Here is a 19,617-nt window from a genome sequence, read left to right on the forward strand (position 1 = left end):
CCATTCCATCCCTTCAAACAATGGGACTATTTCGAGAGAAGTAAATGATTATTACCAATTTAACTAGTACTTTACTATTCCATCTTAAGATTTAATCATCAAATTAAGAAAGAATGGAACAAAAAACAACTTACATACAAGAAGCCTAAAACAAATACTTGTGTACAGAGCCTAACTTATCTAGTTGACTGATTAAAAAAAAAAAGTAATTAACGTAACTCTAATCTACTTTACTTGTAGCGGCAAAGTGCTACACACCTCCTCCACTTATAAGGCTTCTGAGTCGGGGTAGGTGGTCTCATGTGGATCTTAGAATTAGAATGCGATCTTTAAGGCATTGTTCTGTTGGAAAAGAATCTTAATTTAAGACTTGCTTTTAGTCGTCACAGGTAATGGTTCATGTTAAATCTCGAAACTAGTAATAATATTATAAAATCAAAAGCCAAAATGAAGAATTATATATGGGATAATCATTCCAAGGGAAAGTTAAGGAGTCTCAATTTATCGAACTTTCTCCATAGGTGTCATCATGCACCATAACACAACATGCCCATCCATCCAAGCTAGCTATGCCTTACATACATACACTTGGGATGACTCCAACTTTCACTTTTCACCGCCTCCCATGAATCTCTAATATTCTATTTCCATCCGACAGCAAGCAGTTAAAAGACTGCACACATATGAGAATGTGTGCGTGCTTATGTATGTATGTGGCTGTCTCTGTCGTCTCATCAGATACAAAGATAGAGAGAGAGAGAGAGAGAGAGAGAGATCTTGATCTCATATTTCTTTCATTTCCTGCCTTGTTATTTATGTCCTTAAAGAACCTGAACTATTAAGTGCCCATTCTCTTCTTCTTTCTCTTAATTGTCTTCTTCCCCACGGCCAGCTGCGCTCTTTGTTCTTGAGGTTGACACCACCCTATTTATCAAAAGGTATCTTTTAATTTTCTCCTTTTCTTTTACTGATACCTCAAAATTCTCACTTTGGGTGTTTATGTTTGGTTTCTTGTTTGATCATCCTCACTGTTCTACTGGATGGGTTTTCTTGCAGACTAAAGAACCAGAAAATCCCAGAAAGAAGATGACAGAAGAAGAAGGAATAATCTCTTCCAACTGCAGTTTGGTTGAAAACCCAATCCCTGAATCCAATCCTCCTGTTAAGAAGAAGAGAAATCTTCCAGGAAATCCAGGTATATATATATATATATATATATATATATATATATATATATATATATATATATATATATATGCTGCAACCCTTTATAGTATTCCAGCTTTACAAGCTTGACTCGTGTAAAATATATTCTAAAAACTCTTATATCTCGTGAAACATAAGTTTCAACACTTAATCCTTTTGCTAGGATCGGAAACAATCTTGTTTGGCATAGGTCAGTAAAGGGTTAAGACCAATAATTGATAGGTAGAGTATTATTGCGCTAGGTCTGAAGGGTCAAGTCTAACAGTTTACCTCTTAAAAATGTGACTGTAGGTATTAGTTATAGGTTTTGGTGTAGTTATAAACGTTTGATCCTAACAAATCTGACTGTTTTAAAGAATATGGGAGCAGTTAAGAATATTGATTATTGGGTTTTGGCAGATCCTGAAGCTGAAGTGATAGCCTTGTCACCAAAGACTCTGATGGCGACAAATAGGTATTTGTGTGAAATCTGTGGGAAAGGGTTTCAGAGGGATCAGAATCTGCAGCTTCACAGGAGAGGCCACAACCTGCCATGGAAGCTGAAGCAAAGAAGCAGCAAAGAGGTGCGGAAGCGCGTGTACGTGTGCCCGGAAAAGAGCTGCGTCCACCACCACCCTTCCCGGGCTCTCGGGGATCTCACCGGAATAAAGAAGCACTTCTGCCGGAAGCACGGCGAGAAGAAGTGGAAATGCGACAAGTGCTCTAAACGCTACGCCGTGCAGTCGGATTGGAAAGCCCATTCCAAGACTTGTGGCACTAGGGAATATAGATGTGATTGCGGAACTATCTTTTCAAGGTATCAGTTTAAATTTTTAGTTTAGACAAACATTTTTTTTTTCCTTAAGTTTTAATCCTTAAATCCACTCGATGTAGTATATATTGGCGGTATTAAGTAGAGATACGATGCTAGGGTCGGTCCCGTCTACGGTCCCTTTACCTAATTTGCTTGTTGGCTTAAGTTGTGGAGCTCTGATGGGTCAAAGGTTCCCGAGCTAACCCTTAGCGTCTAGAAATAGCCAAACAGTCCCCCTCCTCGCAAATAATGTGGTATTTATAGGAGAGATGGGTAACAAGCACCAGTCTCTCGGCATGCGCAACACGTGAAGTCGATGCACAAGTGCAGATCGAGGCACAAGGGGGCTCGACTACGTGGTAAAAGATTCCTGACTCCATTAGGCGTGTTGCCCTACACTTAGTCATGAGAACCAGGCTGGTAGGCCGGTCCCGACCTAGCAGGTCGGGGTAGAATTGATTGTTACGTACTACTCTTAAGTCCAATCGCCTGACCCTGAGCTTGGCATGAGCTTTGGTCGGGAGGATACTTGCATTAAGTCGGCGATGGTCGGGTCGGCTCCCCTCAAGGAGTGGCTCTACATCTGACCGAAATATAATGCGTAGACGGATAAGGAATAATCCCCATCACCACTATATGATGTTTGAACTCCTAACAACAAATTATACTATTGATCATGGTCCATATAGATTATTGATTAATATTTATTTTTAATATACTGAAAGTTCGTTAAAAAAGACCATTAAACAAATTAAAAATGAACTTTCAGTATGCTAAAAATGAACCTTATGTAATTAGCTCAGATGGTAAGATAAACATGGGGTCCATTATACAATGATTGAACTCAGCATAATGTGACAATTTAGTTGGACTTTTTTCATATATCGTGAAAATATTTCTATGACCTTATCTTCATAGGGTAATTTCTAGCTTCATGTTGTTGGAGGTAGATAAGCAATGGTATAGTGCTATTCCTTTTTAGCTGCTATTGTTGACTGAAAATGGCGGCACATATACACGGTTTAATGCCGCAATTTGTACTTTCGTTGTTGGTATCAAAAAGATGTGTCTAGGAATTTCCGAACGGGTCGAAGGTCATCAAGATTTAATGTTCAATAATTCTCTGCTTTAATTTAATGGAGTTCTGGGTTTGAACAGGAGGGACAGCTTCTTAACGCACAGGGCGTTTTGCGACGCATTGGCGGAAGAGACGGCGAGGGTTACGGCGGCGACGGTGGCATCTGATATGCACAACGTGGCGGTTCTGGGTAACATCAGCTATCATTTTCTTGGCGCGCCGTCGCTAGCTCCGCCGGCGTCACATTTTTCCTCCATTTTCAAGCCGCCACCGAGAAGTGACGACGGGGAAGGCAACATTCCGATGAGGCATGGCGGGCTTCCGCCATGGATGAGTCAGGCTCAGAGATCGGATTCTCCACCGGTGACATATACGGATTGGGACAACCTTATTCCGATCAAGAATAGCGACGAAATCTTGAATAACGCTTCACTCCCTCTAAACAACATGAAGGAAGTGAGCGTCCCGTTGTTGTTTAGCAGCCAACTTCAGCCCCATCAACCACCGTCCACGGCGGCGGACATGTCCGCCACCGCTTTGCTGCAAAAGGCCGCCCAGATCGGAGCCACCGCCACCGACCCATCATTCCTAGGAATCCTAGGATCAAAACGCAACAACAACAACATTAATCAAGCTCAAGATGATCAAGAAAACCCACCAAAAAAACCTCCCAGTCACGACCATTTACCCCTCCACTATTCTGTGGAATCACAATACGAGAACTTTGAAATCACCGGAATTTTGCCTTTTCGTGGACAAGATGACCGTGGGGACAGCAATAACAGTTCCAAACTCTTTGGATTATATGGAACAACGTTAACTTCAGTGGACGATATCCCAGGCTTGAGCCATTTCCAGATGTACCCTTCCAAGCGTCGACACATACAGAATGAGGAGGGCGCAGGAGGAGGACAAACTAGGGATTTCCTGGGGGTTGGGATACAGTCCATCTGCCACCCTTCATCACTCAATGGATGGTTATGATATGTTCATGTATATATTCATGTGAGATTTTTAAGTTAACCAGGCCTAGCTACCCTACTGCACCGCATAATACGTTAATTTATATATAGTTGGTCAAAAATTAGTTTAGTTCAAATTATTATTTTTTAAAAATTTGAAGAATTTCAGTTATTGATTTTTTATCAAATTAACCTAGATATTTGCTAAAAAGACATATATTTTATATAATATAATTCATTTAACTATTCTAAATGGATACTATAACTTATAAGGTCAGGAGTTTGAACTTTATAAAGAGTGTATCATGTTAAAGAATTTTAAGATGAGTTTTCGTTTAAGTAAGAGTGACACTCTAAGCCCGTTTGGTCTCATTGTGATTAACCAATTGAATTAATTGAAAATTTTTTGTTAATTAATTTGGTGACACAAATTTAAATTGGGTGATTAATATTACCAAATTAAAAAAATAATTATTTGATTTTATAAACCGAAATCTTGTTGTAACCCAATTTAATGGCGAGGTTTGAAACATGCCTAGCCCAAACTGCAAATGTTGGTGGGCTTTTCCAATCCGTGTTTTATCATGCATTCCTCGCACTTTCAAAATCTTTGCAATATGCATAACTTCGGACCCATCCATTATACTATTTGTTGGTATCGTGCACCACGGCATGCGTCCAGACACAAAACGCGCGCGTTTCTTTTTGACGTCATTTTGTCAATCTGAACAGACTAAATCTCATTATGTATATTCAGTTATAAGTTTATGTGTATTTTGTTATGAATTTATGTGTATTCAGTTAAGAGTTTATGTGTATTATGTTAACCAAATCCAATTATGTGTATTCAGTTAAAAGTTTATGTGTATTCAGTTAAGAGTTTATGTGTATTATGTTAACCAAACCCCATTATGTGTATTCAGTTAAAAGTTTATGTGTATTATACTATTATGTATTATGTTATATTATGTGTATTCTTTTATGAGTTTATGTGTATTCTATTATGAGTTTATGTGCATTCGAAACAGATGATTTTTTTTTTAACAACTTAACAAAACGACATCGTTTTGGGAAGCGCGGGACGCACAGTGCTATGTGCGCCGTGGTGCACGGTATAACGATTGCTATTTGTTGAGGTTAATATTACCCACCTTCATTATTCGATAAATATAATACTGGTTCGAGTTTGGGTTGCATATGAGACTCTAGATGCCCGATCTAACAACCAATTTACTATATTCTTGAGTATAGCGGCGATATCTTCCTGCCTTAGGGGTCTCCTCGACCATCTTAGGTCGAGACGAGTCACCGAACCTTCTTCACTTAGAAAACAAGATTTCATTCCCCTTAGTCAAATCCGATCGTGGCAAGAACGGAGGCGTCAAGAACCTTAATACACATGCATGAAGCTAGGAAGTAGCAGAGCCTCCGACCTGTCCCTGTGCATGAGCAACACGTGTCGCACATGGCGAGCTTCCAACATGTGTTCTTTCTACTCTCCTATAAATATCACATTAAATGTCAGAGGGAGGGACTTCTTGGCTCATTCTATGCAATTATTATATGCTCGGGATTAGTTGACAATCGAACCAATACGCAATTGTATAAAGACAATCGAATTACCTACATCAAAACACGTATACCCAATAGTATTTACACTATCAACCATTCAACATCCATAATTATTCACATCATTACCAAAATATTTCCATTATCCATTACATCATTGGTCCCTTGTTAGAACTTCATATATGTAGATTTGTGAATCATGAGATAATTTGATTTTGATATTGATGTAAATCAACCAATCATCGAAACTGTGTTTGGGAGACCAATAACTCTAACTACCCTTCAAAAGGTCCTATGCAGAAACTATGGTTAAAGCAATTGTAACAATCCATCATTCAAAATACCAAATTTTCAAAGCCATTTGATTGGAAGATGCATTCTCCTCACCCCTATTCCTTTAACTACTTTAGTCTTATCACTTTTCTGCCTCTAAATATCAGTGACCTAAGCTCAATGCGCATGCCTACCTAATAGTGATGATGTGACGCCCCAAGGCAAGAATGCAACATCGTCTTTGATAATCGGCAAAGATGAAGAAACCTATGGTAGAGTAGTTGATCAAAGTTCTCTGCACTATCATCAATAAATGCAAAGATGGAGCCCTCAAACGTCTACTTGATTAAAAGTCTCATTTAAAACTTAAAGAGGTGTAAATCAGATTCAATTAGTATCACGATCATTAAAGGTCTAGGTTTACGTCGATCTCTTTATGTATAGAAGTATACAGTTTGGTGTTGAGTTTCGATGTATAGAAGTGGGTTCAATTCTTGTCACAAAGATTAGGATTTTAGGTTTGGGTTGAGTTGAGTTGTCCAGTGCGCAAAAATGTACAGTTTGATGTTAAGTTCTGAAGTTAAATTGGTTCAATTTATTTTTTCATGAGTTTAAAAGTAAGTTTATGATGTATATGATATAATTCGGTGAAGTCGGAATGTGATTATGAAATGAAATAAATGCTAAGATGGAGAATTGCCTATGCAGTCAAATACTGAGGCCCTGTGGTCCACGTTTAGCTACACGTTCACCAACATGCACTTAGGAGGTTGTGGGTTTTGTCTAGAGAGTGACAGCTCAAGATTGAGGCCCCGGTGGAGTGAATAGGGGTCGGCACTCGACAACGACCATAGCCTATCCATCACCCATAACATACGGCATTAATTCATTCAATTCTGCACAATCTTAAACAAACTTGTACCCTATCTTCAAAATCTTTCAAGAGTTGTTAGTAACTACTAGCTAGAAAACTCGGGTTCGAATCTCGTATAGTGCTAAGGGTCAACCGGGGAGATTACAGCCAGCGGAGTTTTTTAGGATGTACAAGGAAATAAGAATCGGGATTGTCACAAGTTTTACTCATGAATTACATGAGTTGGGAGAAAATACGGAACTTGAGAGCAACTCATTGTAGATGATGTAGTAAATTATCGGAGTTACTACGAATACGTATAAAGTATAAGACCGGACCGGGTTAAGGATCCTTATGAGGTTTGATCGTTGGTTTAAGGAGTCAAGCTCGGGATTAGGCGTGAGACCGGAGGTCCCCGAGCTAATTGTGGCTATAGGGAAGGTGTCAAAAAGTCCCTTCTTCCGTCACGTCACGGGGTACTTATTGAGAATTCGAGGGACCAGCACGTGCGCCAGCACTTGGGAATCAGCTAGGTCGGCGAATGAGGAACGAGCACGTGTAATAATATATATGCAATGCTATTTACCCGCAGGGCTTAGTTCGGGTGTTAAGTATTTACGCTCGAGATCTCGGCAGAACAAGTAGGTCGAGACCGATCTTCGAAAAGTGTGACATGCGGCCCCTTAAGCCATAAAATCGGTAATCCTTCAAGTTGGGTTAGTCTGGTTCTGCTCTCCGATCGGAACAGATTGAGAAATAACTCAAGTCTTAAGGCGACCGAGGGTATATTCCCTATTAGTAGATTATCACGAAAGTTCAAGTTGAGACAAATAGCAATGGACAACATATAATTTTTGTAAAAGGATTAGAATTTCATACACTTAGTCTCACATTCATGAGTGAAACCATGAGGTACTGCCTAACCATTGAAAACCAAAATAAGATAGAATGGATTGCTTCTACATACTGCTTAGCTTAGCTTGTTCCCTAAAGCTTTACACTTTGATGACTTGTGCCATTTCTGAGAGATCCTCAACAGAGAGTTTTGTGTCTAATTTCTTCCCTGTCATTGGGCTGAAATTCCCATCGGATTCTTGGAGCAGTTTAACCACACGACGCATTGACGGCCGGTTAACCGGAGTATGGCTAATGCAGAGGAGAGCAATATCAAGAACCTTGCATATATGTTCCCTGAAACTGGAATCCAACCTGGGATCAATCACCTCATCAACTCCTTTCTTGTCCACTGTTGAACATGCCCAGCTTGCCAGATCTTTCTCACCAAACTCGGGATCCACGGGCCTTCTCCCTGTCACTAGCTCCAGCATCACCACCCCGAAACTGTATATATCGCTCTTCTCGTTCACATGTAAAGTGTATGCATATTCTGCAACCAAAACGATAAGTTTCAAACAACTGAAACATGTGTTCTGTCTCAACTAATAGTTCAAAAACGTGTTCTGTCTTAACTAAAAAGTTCAAAACCATTAAACCAACATTAAGGATACCTGGGGCAATGTAGCCATAAGAACCGGCAATGACAGACATGGACTCGGCATAACCTTTGTTGGTTCTTTGGACAACCTTTGCCACTCCAAAATCCGAGATTTTCGCACCGAAATGCTCATTCAACAGAATGTTGTTGGACTTGACATCCCGGTGGACAATAGGCGGCACGCAGTCATGGTGCAGATAGGAGAGGCCCTCGGCTGCATCACAAGCGATCTTGAACCGGGCAGGCCAGTCGAGCGAGCCGCCTTTGCAGCTGTGCAGCAAATCGCCCAGGCTGCCATTCGGCATGTACTCGTAAACCAAGAGCTTGCAGTCCCCGGCATCACAGCAGCACCATAGCCTCACAATGTTCTTGTGCCTGATTCTCCCCAGAGTTTCGACCTCGATATCAAACTCGTCTTTCTCAGAATCACCATAGCCTTCGTTATCCTTGTGTGCTCTTTCCCTCAGCTTCTTCACTGCAACCGTCTCCCCGTTGCTCAGCGTCGCCTTGTAGACTTTCCCCGAGGCTCCATTCCCAATCACATTCGCCTCGTCCAGGCAATCAAGAATCTCGAATTCACTGAACCCGAACTTGTGGAAAGATGTCCACTTCGATAAGGCCACTCCTTGCTTCATTTTCTTGAATTTCTTGTACTTCCATATGAAACAGATAACCCCAACAAGAAAAACAATGCCAGCCAATACATAAATGGTTCTCAGTAACCACAAATACCCTTTTTCATGTCTCCCTTCACCTTTAGCAGAACACAAACCATTCCCATGGTTATCACATAAACCTGGATTTCCCAGAAAGCTGTCCGAGTACACACCCTTCTCAAACAGTGGAGGGATTTCGCCAGAAAGTTGATTATACGACAAGTTAAAAGTATTAAGCTTGAGATTCTGCAGACTCAATGGGATATTCCCAGAAAAGGAATTCCCAGAAAGGTCAAGGTAATTCAGTACTGGCAAGCTCCCAATTTCATCTGGGATTTCACCAGATAACCCATTGTTAGCCAAACTAAGCTCACTTAACTGCTTCATTGATTGAATTCCTTTGGGAATTTCCCCTGAGAGCTTGTTGTTACTAAGATCAACTGTCCCCAACTGCCTCAAGTTCACCATTGTTCCTGGGATTTCTCCCTCAAGTTCATTCCCACTAGCCCGGAATTGGACTAAGGTCACTACCATCCCAATTTCTCTGGGAATTGAGCCTGAAAATTTGTTTCTGGAAATTTCAAGATTAGACAGAGCTTTCGCAGCAGATATTGTTCTTGAAATATTTCCAGAAAACCCATTGTCGTACAAGTCTAACAGGTAAACTCGGGGCAAACTGAAAAACCCGGCGGGGATTTCCCCGAATAGTCTGTTTGAGCGAAGCCGGACCCTGGTTAAACTCCGACACCGGCCAAGAACCGCCGGAATACGGCCGGAAAAAGAGTTGTTTAACAGAATAAGCTCGTTTAAGGCACCATGGTCACACAGCCTTTCCGGGATTATCCCGGATAAATTGTTGAAAGATACATCCAGTAATCCCAGCCACGAGTTCGCCCCGAGTTGGCTGGGGATTGACCCAACGAGTCGATTTTGGAACAGTTTCAGCTCGAGCAGATTTGGGGAATTCGCTATGCTCTCTGGAATTAAACCCTCGAGTTGATTCTGGAACAGGTTCAGTGACTCGAGCGGCAACTCGCATAACTCGGTCGGAATCGTCCCGGTTAAGGCGTTCATGGACGCGTCAAACCGCCGCAACGCGGTCATGTTAGACCACCCCGCCGCCGGCAATTCTCCGGTGAGCGAGTTGTTGAAGAGCTCAATCTGGACGACGCTCTTCATCTGGGTAATCGAACTCGGTATTGGCCCGGTGAGTTGGTTGTTCGACACGTCGAAATTAGTGAGTCGACTCAGCTTCCCAATGCTCTCGGGAATCGGTCCGACAAAATGACACCCGCCAAGCCATAGATATTCAAGATTTATCAGGTTCCCGAGTTCGGAAGGGAGTCGACTCGGGGTAAATGGGTTGTAAGCGAGTGCAATCCACTTCAAACTCGTTATGTTGTTACCCAGAACGGCCGGAATTCCACCGGTCAGCACGTTGTCAGTTAAATCAAGTTTCTCCAGTGCCCGGAATCTTCCAAAACTCGCCGGAATATCCCCGGAAAAATAGCAGTTACTCAAGTCAAGATGCCTGCAAATAATCACAAGTGCTCACATCATTTTTCAATCATGGCCGAAACTTTAAACTCCGCTTCATAATAATTAGCAGAAATTAATGTAAACCAGACCAGACCATGATATGATACTAAAATCTTTTTTTGTTCAGAGATTTTGATGACATCACTCACCAATGGCGGACCACTAACAACACAGACAATCGTTGTAACAGAAAGCAATTTCATTATTTCAATACTCGATCAAAATTAACACTTGATTTAATTCACAAAATAAAATTTCCTTAGAACACATTCTCGAATAGTAATTAGGAATTTCACCCGTGACCAAAAGCAATTCCGATAAATTCCGCTTCTTGGAAAAGCTAAAAGTTGGTCTTTAGTGGTTCCCCACTGAAATAAGAAACTAAAAATGCATAAAGAGCTTTCTGCGGAAAATACCTGAGATAAAGAAGGTCGGCGATGGTGGGAGGAATGGGGCCGCCGAGGAGATTCTCCGACAGGTCGAGATGGGTGAGACTCCGGCATTTGGAAATGGAAACCGGAAGCGAAGAGTTTATGTTATTGTTGGAGAGGTTGAGATACGAAAGAGAGGGGAGGCTACAGAGGACATCCGGGAAGGGGCCCTCCAGATTGGCGCCGGAGATGGCGACGGAGACGACGGAGCCGCCGTCGTCGCAGCCGATTCCGGTCCAATTACACGGGGAGAGATCACGTTCAGACCAGGAAGAAAACGCGCCGTTGGGATCACACAGCGAAAGCTTCAGCCTTTGGAGGTAAAGCCCTTCTTGATTCAACGCGGTAACAGCGAAGGGAAGACGAAGAGCCCCAAAACCAAAGAGGAAGAAGAAGAAGAAGAGAAAAGGTGAGCTTGAAAGCGTCATTTGCATGGCGGCGGCTTTCGTTCATGCACAGCGTTTTCGTCTACCGTTCTTTTACTGCTTCTTCTTGTTCTTACATGTATATATATAGGTATACAGCCATGAATTTGAAACAGAAGCTGCTGTGTTGTTTTCTCTGTGAAATGGGTTGAGTTTGGGACTTATAGGGGTAGTGAGGGTTGGGGGTAGGGGGGCACCGTAACGGCAATGGTGGAGGGAAGAAAAATGTGTGTTGTGGGGAAGTGTAATATTTCAAAGAAGAAATAAAGAATATTGCTCTTTAATATAATGGGAAAGTTTTGGTCCTACACATTTTTTCTCCAAAAGGTGGGCCCACGTCCCGGTATTTGGAAAGATATAAATCATAATAACTTCTCACTCTGACTCAATGGTTCAGGAGACAGTACCAAATGCGGGTGCAGAATCTACTCACTTTGGATACAATTTCCACACTGCCGCCACCGAGGTTTGAACCTTAGTCTTTTCTTTCAAATACTGTCCATTGAACCATTGAGCTAAGCCCATGAGGGCAAATCATGATAACTTAATGACTCAACCAACCGTGTCAAATGGCTATTTTGAACATATCCCTTATAATGTGACAATCGAGATTCAAACATCGATCTCTTCTCTCAAATATTGTCTACTAAATCATTAAGTTAAACTCGTACAGGCTAGTCATAGTCATTTTAATTTGTTGGAGGATGTGCATTGGATAGGAAAACTCTGTGTAACAGATTTTACTCAAAAGATGTTAGAATCACGTTTCTCGTACTCGATTTTACTTTTAGAACGGGTCCAAGTATTCTCAGTATGGAATATTAGAAATACAAAAACGAATTTAATTAAAAGTAATATGAATTTCTATATTAGTATGTACTACTGTAGTTAATTAAGTTATTGACCATTGCGTAACTAGATAATTAAATGTTCAATGAAATTAAACATATATAGTATAATTATAAGAAGATCAGATATAAAATCATAAAGAATTTCTATGTTTGTATACAAGTAAAGATTTTGTAACGTACTTACGTACTTGAAACATGCTTCATGCTTAAGTTATTATTAATTTCTTTACTATTTCATGAACTGATTAAAATTATTAAAAAGTCAATAGAATGAGAAATAACGTTTTTAGTCTATTAGTTGTGACTTTGGTGCATGTTTAATCTTTCTCTCACTGGTGCTAAATTTAGTTTCTTAAATCGTAACAATCGAAATGACAAATTGAAATGATATGGTTTTTAACAAAACCTTCACGCGGGATTAAATTTCCAACTTCATTTAAAATTTATGAATAATTAATGGGTAAATTTTACATCATAGTTATAATTGAGAGACATATTAAAACGGGCGTCATTTCATTAAATTTTTTATTTTTCCTTACAAATATACCTCTTAATATTCATTATATTTTACAATGTGGTTATATAACTCTTACAAAGTGAAATTGTTTAATAATTATTTTTTAAAAAAAAATTAATTAAATAGTGTCACATGAATGTTATGACATAAATTTGATAGAGAATGTGGTATCGTTTAAGTGAACAATTTTAGTACTTATTTGACCCGTAAATTATTACATATTACCTTTTTCAAGAAATTGATAATAAAATTGACCATAAAGTAATTTTTTAAATATATAAGCTCAAAAGGCAATAATATAATTTTTTTAAGGGAAAATGACACTTTTTACCCCTGAGTTATATACTTATAGCACTTTTTCCCCCTCAATTATTTAGGTAAGCACATTAGCCCCCTCAATTATTCTAAAAGTGGTGACTTTTCCCCCTAATATATTAAATTGACATTTATACCCTTAAAGTAAACATTTTATTTATTTTATTACTCCAACAAATTATTGCGTATACGTAGGGAGGACCACGGTTCGGTTTGAATTGAACCGAATACTAAAGCAATCGAATTAATAGTTTACGGTTATAATTCAGATCTAGAACCCAATATTTAAATATCAATTTATTAAAATTATGTATCAAAAAAATTGAATTTTGAACCGTGAACCGGCGGTTCCGGATCTGATTCGCGATTTTGAACCGTCTTTATTTTAAAATTTTATTTTTTATTTTAAAATAGTCTAAATTCAACAATAAATGTATTTTATTTTTTCAGTTCGGAACATGAACCATCCGTTCCGGTTCACGATTTTAATAAACTCTTAAATATCGAATTTTGATTCTAAATTGTAATTGGAATATTTCGATTTGGTTGCTATGGTGTTTGTTTAGTTTGAACCAAATTATGGTCATAATTTGTTGGAAAAAAAAAATAAATTTAATATTTAGTTTAAGGGTAAATATGTCCATTTAACATTTCAGGGGGAAAAACAGCCACTTCAATAATTTAGGGGGAAAAAATGCTATAGGTATATAACTCAGGGGGAAAAAGTGCCATTAAAGTTTAAATTTAAAACTTACTTATAAAACTTTCCACGGTTATAATTTTCATATATTGATTGTAACATATATCCGTTAGTTCAAAACAATCAAAATTATATTCTAAATAAAGAGTAGAATTAATTTTACTTCACTTATGGTATAAAGGGATAATTAAATAGATTTCTTATGATTAGTACTAAAAAAAAATAGATTTCTTATTAACTATGGAGTCTAATTTCAACTCTTAATTTGGAAATTTTGATTGCTTTAGAATAACGGACAACAGTTTCATCAAATACCCAAACATCACAAAATGAGTACTTGAAAGTCAAACAACGAATTTGATAATAAATAATGAGTTAATATCCAAAATGGTCCCTCGACTATGCCATAATTACCAATTTGGTCCTCAACTACCATTCTTATCCAATTAAGTCTTCAACTATGTAACTTTTACTCAATTAAGTCCTCAACTATACAATTCTTACCCAATTTAGTCCTCAACTATACAATTCTTACCCAATTTAGTCCTCTGTATTAATTTGACTGTTTGTTGACTGTCAAAAGTCGCGATAAAATTATAATTTTACAAGATTTCTCCTTCCTCTCCATTTAGCAGCGCCAAACCATGCAGCAATACACTCCGATCGGATTTCGATCGTCAAAAAATCGTTGGAAATCAAATTCATGGGCTATCCGATGCATAACCACTACTTCGATACTGACAGGTTTAGAACCCAACCGGAGCTTATTGCTACATGGTTTGCGCTGCTAAATGAGGAGGAAGGAGAAAACTTCTAAAATTTCAACTTTATTTTCACTTTTGACAGTCAACAAACAGTCAAATTGACAAAAGACTAAATTGGGTAAAAATTGTATAGTTGAGGACTTAATTGGGTAAGAATGATAGTTGAGGACCAAATTGGTAATTACGACATAGTCGAGGGACTATTTTGGGTATTAACTCATAAATAATTGAATCTATCAAATTTTCAATAGTTAAGAAGTAAATATAGTCCATTATGTAAACCATTGATTAAGAATAACTAATACCAACACTTATGCCAATGACTTTGTGGTATAGTAGCTGAATGAGAGGTCAGAGTCAATAGTATTAAAAAAAAAAAAATACGAAGGCTTATGAGAATTTCTAAATAATGACTATCGCATGACATTTGCAGCGGAAGAGATAAAAAGAATTGATTTTCTGCTTCAATCCTATTTTACATGCGCATGACTTTCGCATGTCCACTAGGCGTATTAGGCTATTGCCAATTGACGACCACCTTGCTTCTCTTTTTTCGTTTTCCTTTTCTATTTTTCTCACTTGATCCAACAAAATAAATAAATACAACCAACCAATTGACTTACTAAACCTCAAAGAATACAAGATAGTGAAGACAATTCATTGCAGGTGGTTCAAGCCTCACGGTATCGGCAAGACGGCAAAGCTAAGGGGGACTCCTCTTTTCATTTAGTTATTTGGGATATCAAAAAATTTGTCAAATGCTAAGGGAGCGTTTACTAACTGAAAATTTTTAAAAATTTCTAGAAATTGGAAAATAGAAAACAGAAAACATGTTTACTAACACAGTTTTTCATTTTGAAAACTGAAAATAATTTATGATAATTTCTGAAAAACTGAAACACACTTAAAAACAGAATCATCTATCTTTTATTTAGCTATATGTCACTATAACCACATTACTATGATTAAATTCATTATCATCTTATTTTATTTATCACTATCTTCTATCTTTTCTACTTTTTTTTTTTTTTTTTTTGAAAATTTTCTGCGGTGCTTCATTAGAAAAATGCTGAAATAATGTCTGGTGGGTGAGTATCCCAGTACATAGTATCAGGTTGCTGATAAGCCGTAGTGGCTAAAGCATGAGCTAAATAATTGTCCGATCTAGAAATATAATTAAAAGAACATGAGTGAAAATAAACGGCAATTTGCCTGCAGCTATCAATGGCATAGCCAACGTAAGAGCGAAACGCAGTGGTTGATGATTTAAGGTAGCGTTGTAGTGTCAAACAATCCGTGTAGATCTCAATATTCTGTTCACCTCGATCCTTTAGCCATGATAAAACTTCCTTACACGCCAAAGCCTCAGCCATAAGTGGTGACGTACAGGCCGGTAGCGGCGCGGTTAGTGCCGAGATATAGGCTCCATCTCCATCTAATAAAACGGCCCCTACAGTTGCATTCCCTGTCTCGTGTAGATATCCCGCATCGACCCTGCATCTTCTCACTGGCGGCACAGAGGATCCGGCGGCGTCGGCAGCACCGCGGCCGGCGGTGGGACTCGCCTGGGCAGCGTGGCGGTTTTCTGTCGGCAGAGTAGCAGTGGCAGTGGCAGCCACGGCTGGGCGGGACTGAGTCCATGCGGTCTTGGCTGCCGCTGCGGCTCTGAGTAGGGACCCCGGGCGTGGTAAAAACGCCTCCCAAACTGCACCATTTCGAGCTTTCCAAATATTGTATAGAATTGATGCTGCATATAACATTCCATCAGAATCTAAAATATTTAGAAGTTCCCCAAACCAAACATGAAAAATATCCGTGACAATATTGGGGATTGTAAGGTTGGATTGATCCCAAATGTTTCTTGCAAAATCACACAAGACTAATGCATGCATTGTATTCTCATGTGATATCCCACACATAGCACAATATGGGTTCACCTCCACCCTCTTTAAAAGCAAGTTCGTAGTTGTAGGCAAAATATCACAAATAGCTCTCCAGAGGAACATTTTCCACTTTGGTGGAATTTTTAGTCTCCATAAAGCTAACCAATTAGTAAAGGGGCCTTGATTATTCTCATAATCTCCCACCAATCGTCTGTACCCGCTTTTCACAGAATATAATCCTCTCGGGTCCCCGTACCAATACCATGCATCATTATAATCCCGGGATACAGGTACTCTCATAATTCTCTCGACATCCGTAGGTTGAAATAAATCTGATAAAATTTCATTATCCCATGTACCAGTTTGTTGATCTATTAGCCCCACTACTCTGGCCTCTCGTAACTGTATAGGCATCTCTGTTTGTATCATAGGGTCCTGGTCATCCAGTAACCATGGATGGGTCCATATAGATGTAGTTTCCCCATTCCCAATTCTTCGTCTGACCCCACTACAAATTATGCTCTTTGATCCCATTATACTCCGCCAACAAAAACTGGGATTATTTCCTACCTGCGCATCAAAGAAAGTATCCCTGGGAAAATATCGGCTTTTGTAAACACGAGCTACTAAGGAATCAGGCTTAGTGAGCATTCGCCATGCCTGTTTCCCCAACATAGCTAGATTAAATGCACGTAGGTCCTTAAAACCCAATCCACCATACTTCTTAGGAACACATAGCTTGTCCCAAGCCTTCCAGTGAACTCGGTTGTCCGTCCCAGAACCCCACCAATATCTATTCATCGTTCTTTCTATAGCCGTGCATACTGATATAGGTAGCAAAAAAACACTCATTGAGAAGGTAGGCATAGATTGTGCCACACTTTTCAACAGTATTTCTTTCCCTGCCTGAGACAATAGCCTTTTATTCCACGACCCAATTCTTTGGCGTATTTTATCCTCAATATATGCAAAAGCTGCCTTTTTATTCCTACCCACAAACGAAGGTAGACCCAAATACTTGCCAAAGTTTGGTGCCTGCTCCACCCCCAAAACTTGGGCCACACTTTCCCTATCCACATTACTCGTATTCCTGCTATAACAAATACTCGACTTGTGGTAGTTAACCACCTGTCCTGATAGATCCTCATATACAGTCAGACATTTCTTTATCTCATTAGCCTCTTCCACATTAGCCTTAAAGAATAAAAGGCTATCGTCCGCAAAAAACAAATGAGAAATCTGAGGGGCACCTCTTGCTACCCTACATCCATGAATTAATCCCGCTCTGTTAGCCTGTTGTAGTAACAACGAGAGTCCCTCTGCACAGATAATAAACAAATATGGGGATAGCGGGTCTCCCTGTCTCAAACCACGCGTGGGTATTATTGGGTCACTCCTTGAGCCATTTATCAGAATACTATAGGAGACTGTGGTCACACATTTCATAATCAAATCAACCCATCTATCATGGAAACCCAATGCCATCATCATATTACGGAGAGAAGGCCACTCCATTCGATCATACGCCTTAGCCATATCCAGCTTAAGTGCACCCCAGCCCCTCAATCCACACTGTTTTCGATTCAGAAAGTGCCCCACTTCTGCATCCTCTCAAACGTTGTTGATCCCGTTTCAGCTGCACAATCTGTTTCCCATACTTATGGAACCGATCCCCACCCCATCGTGTTAACCGGTTTCCACAGTATTGAACACAACCCTGTAAACCCTGCCCTCTCCCTTCCTGCCACGCCTGCTCTACCACACCCCTACATCCCTCATCATATAACCATGTCATCTCAAACCTAAAACCCCTTCTTCTAACCCCATCCCTCCCTACCTCCTCCTGAACTGTGAAAAAAATGGCTGAATGATCTGACTTCCTGGTTCTCAAATTCATAACCTTTACATGGGGAATTATATTGCGCCACTCGTTCGTTACTAGGACCTTATCAAGTCTCTCCTCAATCCAGTTTGCAGTCCCTTTCCCCTTCTCCCAGGTATATGGGTATCCAATCATTGGCAACTGGGCCAATCCACAATCCTCAATCGTCTCCCCAAAACCTCGAAGAAGGCTATTCGGATGTGGATTTCCCCCTCTCTTCTCATACTGGTATAGCAAATCATTAAAATCCCCCACCACCACCCACGGGAGATTCGATTTTGCCGCCAACATTCTCAACAAATCCCATGATTCAGCACGCCTATTACGGTCCGAATAACCATAGTAACACGTCATTCTCCAGGCCGGATTACCTGTCATAGTTACCTCAATATCAACGTAGTTTCTTGAGTAACTAAGGAGTCTCGCCGTATTATTCTTCTTCCACAATAACGCTAATCCACCACTCAAACCATCATTGTCAACATAAAATAAGCCTTCGAAACCGATCGTAACACGAAGACGCTCAGCATGATCTCGCGCTACCTTAGTTTCTATTAGAAATACAAAGTCGGGTTGCTTTTTGGACACCATGTCCACCACCTCTCGAACTGTCCGTGGATTACCCAAGCCACGGCAGTTCCAACTCAGCGTACTCATTAGCGTCGCCAAACAGTGATGATCACCGGAAAAAACGTAGGAAACCGTCGGAAACCTAGCAAACCCTAGGGGAGGAGAAAACTCTAGCAAACCCTAGAGAGAAATAATTTATTTGCTTACACTTTAAAGTTAGACATTATTTACATTATCAAAATTATGAATTAAACTCTATATAATGTTTTAGATTTTGATTGAACTCAATAGATTATTGGTTTGAATATTTTTAATTATGTTGCATCATAATACAAGTTCTGCCACCTATCGGATATTGAAATTTCACATATATTAGAATTCAAAGTAAAAGTTATATATTCATATACATGTCATTCAAATGAATATATCCAAAAAAAAAAAAATTAAATATTAGCTCAAAAAATATTAATATTATCTAAACTAAATTTTAGGTGAAAATTGAAAAATTAAAAAATAGAAAACAGAGAACATTTTTCAATTAGTAAACAAGTTTTCTATACTGAAATAGAGAATGGAAAATAGAGAATGAAAACTGAAAAATTAGAAAACAGAAAAACATAGAACAGTTTTCTGTTGGTAAACAGACCCTAGCTTTTTCTCAAAGGGTTTGTACCGTTTGCTAAGCAACAACAAATCGAGATGTCCATTCCTTTGCTTGAGAGTTTATTTATGTGCCAGATTGCTGAGTGATTTACAAACCCTCATCCTATCATTTGTAATATTTTATCTTTGGATCTGAATTAATGGTAAGTGTTTTTCAAACAAAAAATAAAATAAAATAGTGAAGACACACAA

General features: G+C 39.3%; 3 protein-coding genes across 4 annotated transcripts; 1 reads left to right on the plus strand and 2 right to left on the minus strand.

Moving 5' to 3' along the window:
• Positions 1–618: 618 nt before the first annotated feature.
• On the plus strand, positions 619–4,196 carry LOC109156112 (zinc finger protein NUTCRACKER-like). Its single transcript, XM_019303945.1, has 4 exons — positions 619–938; positions 1,057–1,195; positions 1,606–2,002; positions 3,158–4,196. Exons 2-4 carry the CDS (start codon positions 1,087–1,089, stop codon positions 4,059–4,061), a joined length of 1,410 nt encoding a protein of 469 aa, XP_019159490.1. The 5' UTR covers positions 619–938; positions 1,057–1,086; the 3' UTR covers positions 4,062–4,196.
• A 3,375-nt stretch (positions 4,197–7,571) lies between these two features.
• Positions 7,572–11,528, minus strand: LOC109156111 (receptor-like protein kinase HSL1). 2 transcript variants are annotated; one of them, XM_019303944.1, is made up of 4 exons: positions 11,238–11,516; positions 10,841–11,207; positions 8,243–10,416; positions 7,572–8,121 (listed from the first exon to the last, which is right to left on the minus strand). In XM_019303944.1, the coding sequence occupies exons 1-4, from the start codon at positions 11,287–11,289 to the stop codon at positions 7,730–7,732; spliced, it is 2,985 nt and encodes a 994-aa protein (XP_019159489.1). In that variant the 5' UTR covers positions 11,290–11,516; the 3' UTR covers positions 7,572–7,729. The 2 variants fall into 2 exon arrangements, with proteins under 2 accessions (XP_019159489.1, XP_019159488.1); XM_019303943.1 differs by having other exon boundaries at positions 10,841–11,528.
• A 6,325-nt stretch (positions 11,529–17,853) lies between these two features.
• Positions 17,854–18,327, minus strand: LOC109155667. Its single transcript, XM_019303289.1, has one exon. The coding sequence runs from the start codon at positions 18,325–18,327 to the stop codon at positions 17,854–17,856; it is 474 nt and encodes a 157-aa protein (XP_019158834.1).
• Positions 18,328–19,617: the final 1,290 nt, after the last annotated feature.

This window comes from Ipomoea nil, unplaced genomic scaffold (genome assembly GCF_001879475.1).
Source record: "Ipomoea nil cultivar Tokyo-kokei standard unplaced genomic scaffold, Asagao_1.1 scaffold2704, whole genome shotgun sequence".
NCBI classification, from domain to species: domain Eukaryota; kingdom Viridiplantae; phylum Streptophyta; class Magnoliopsida; order Solanales; family Convolvulaceae; genus Ipomoea; species Ipomoea nil.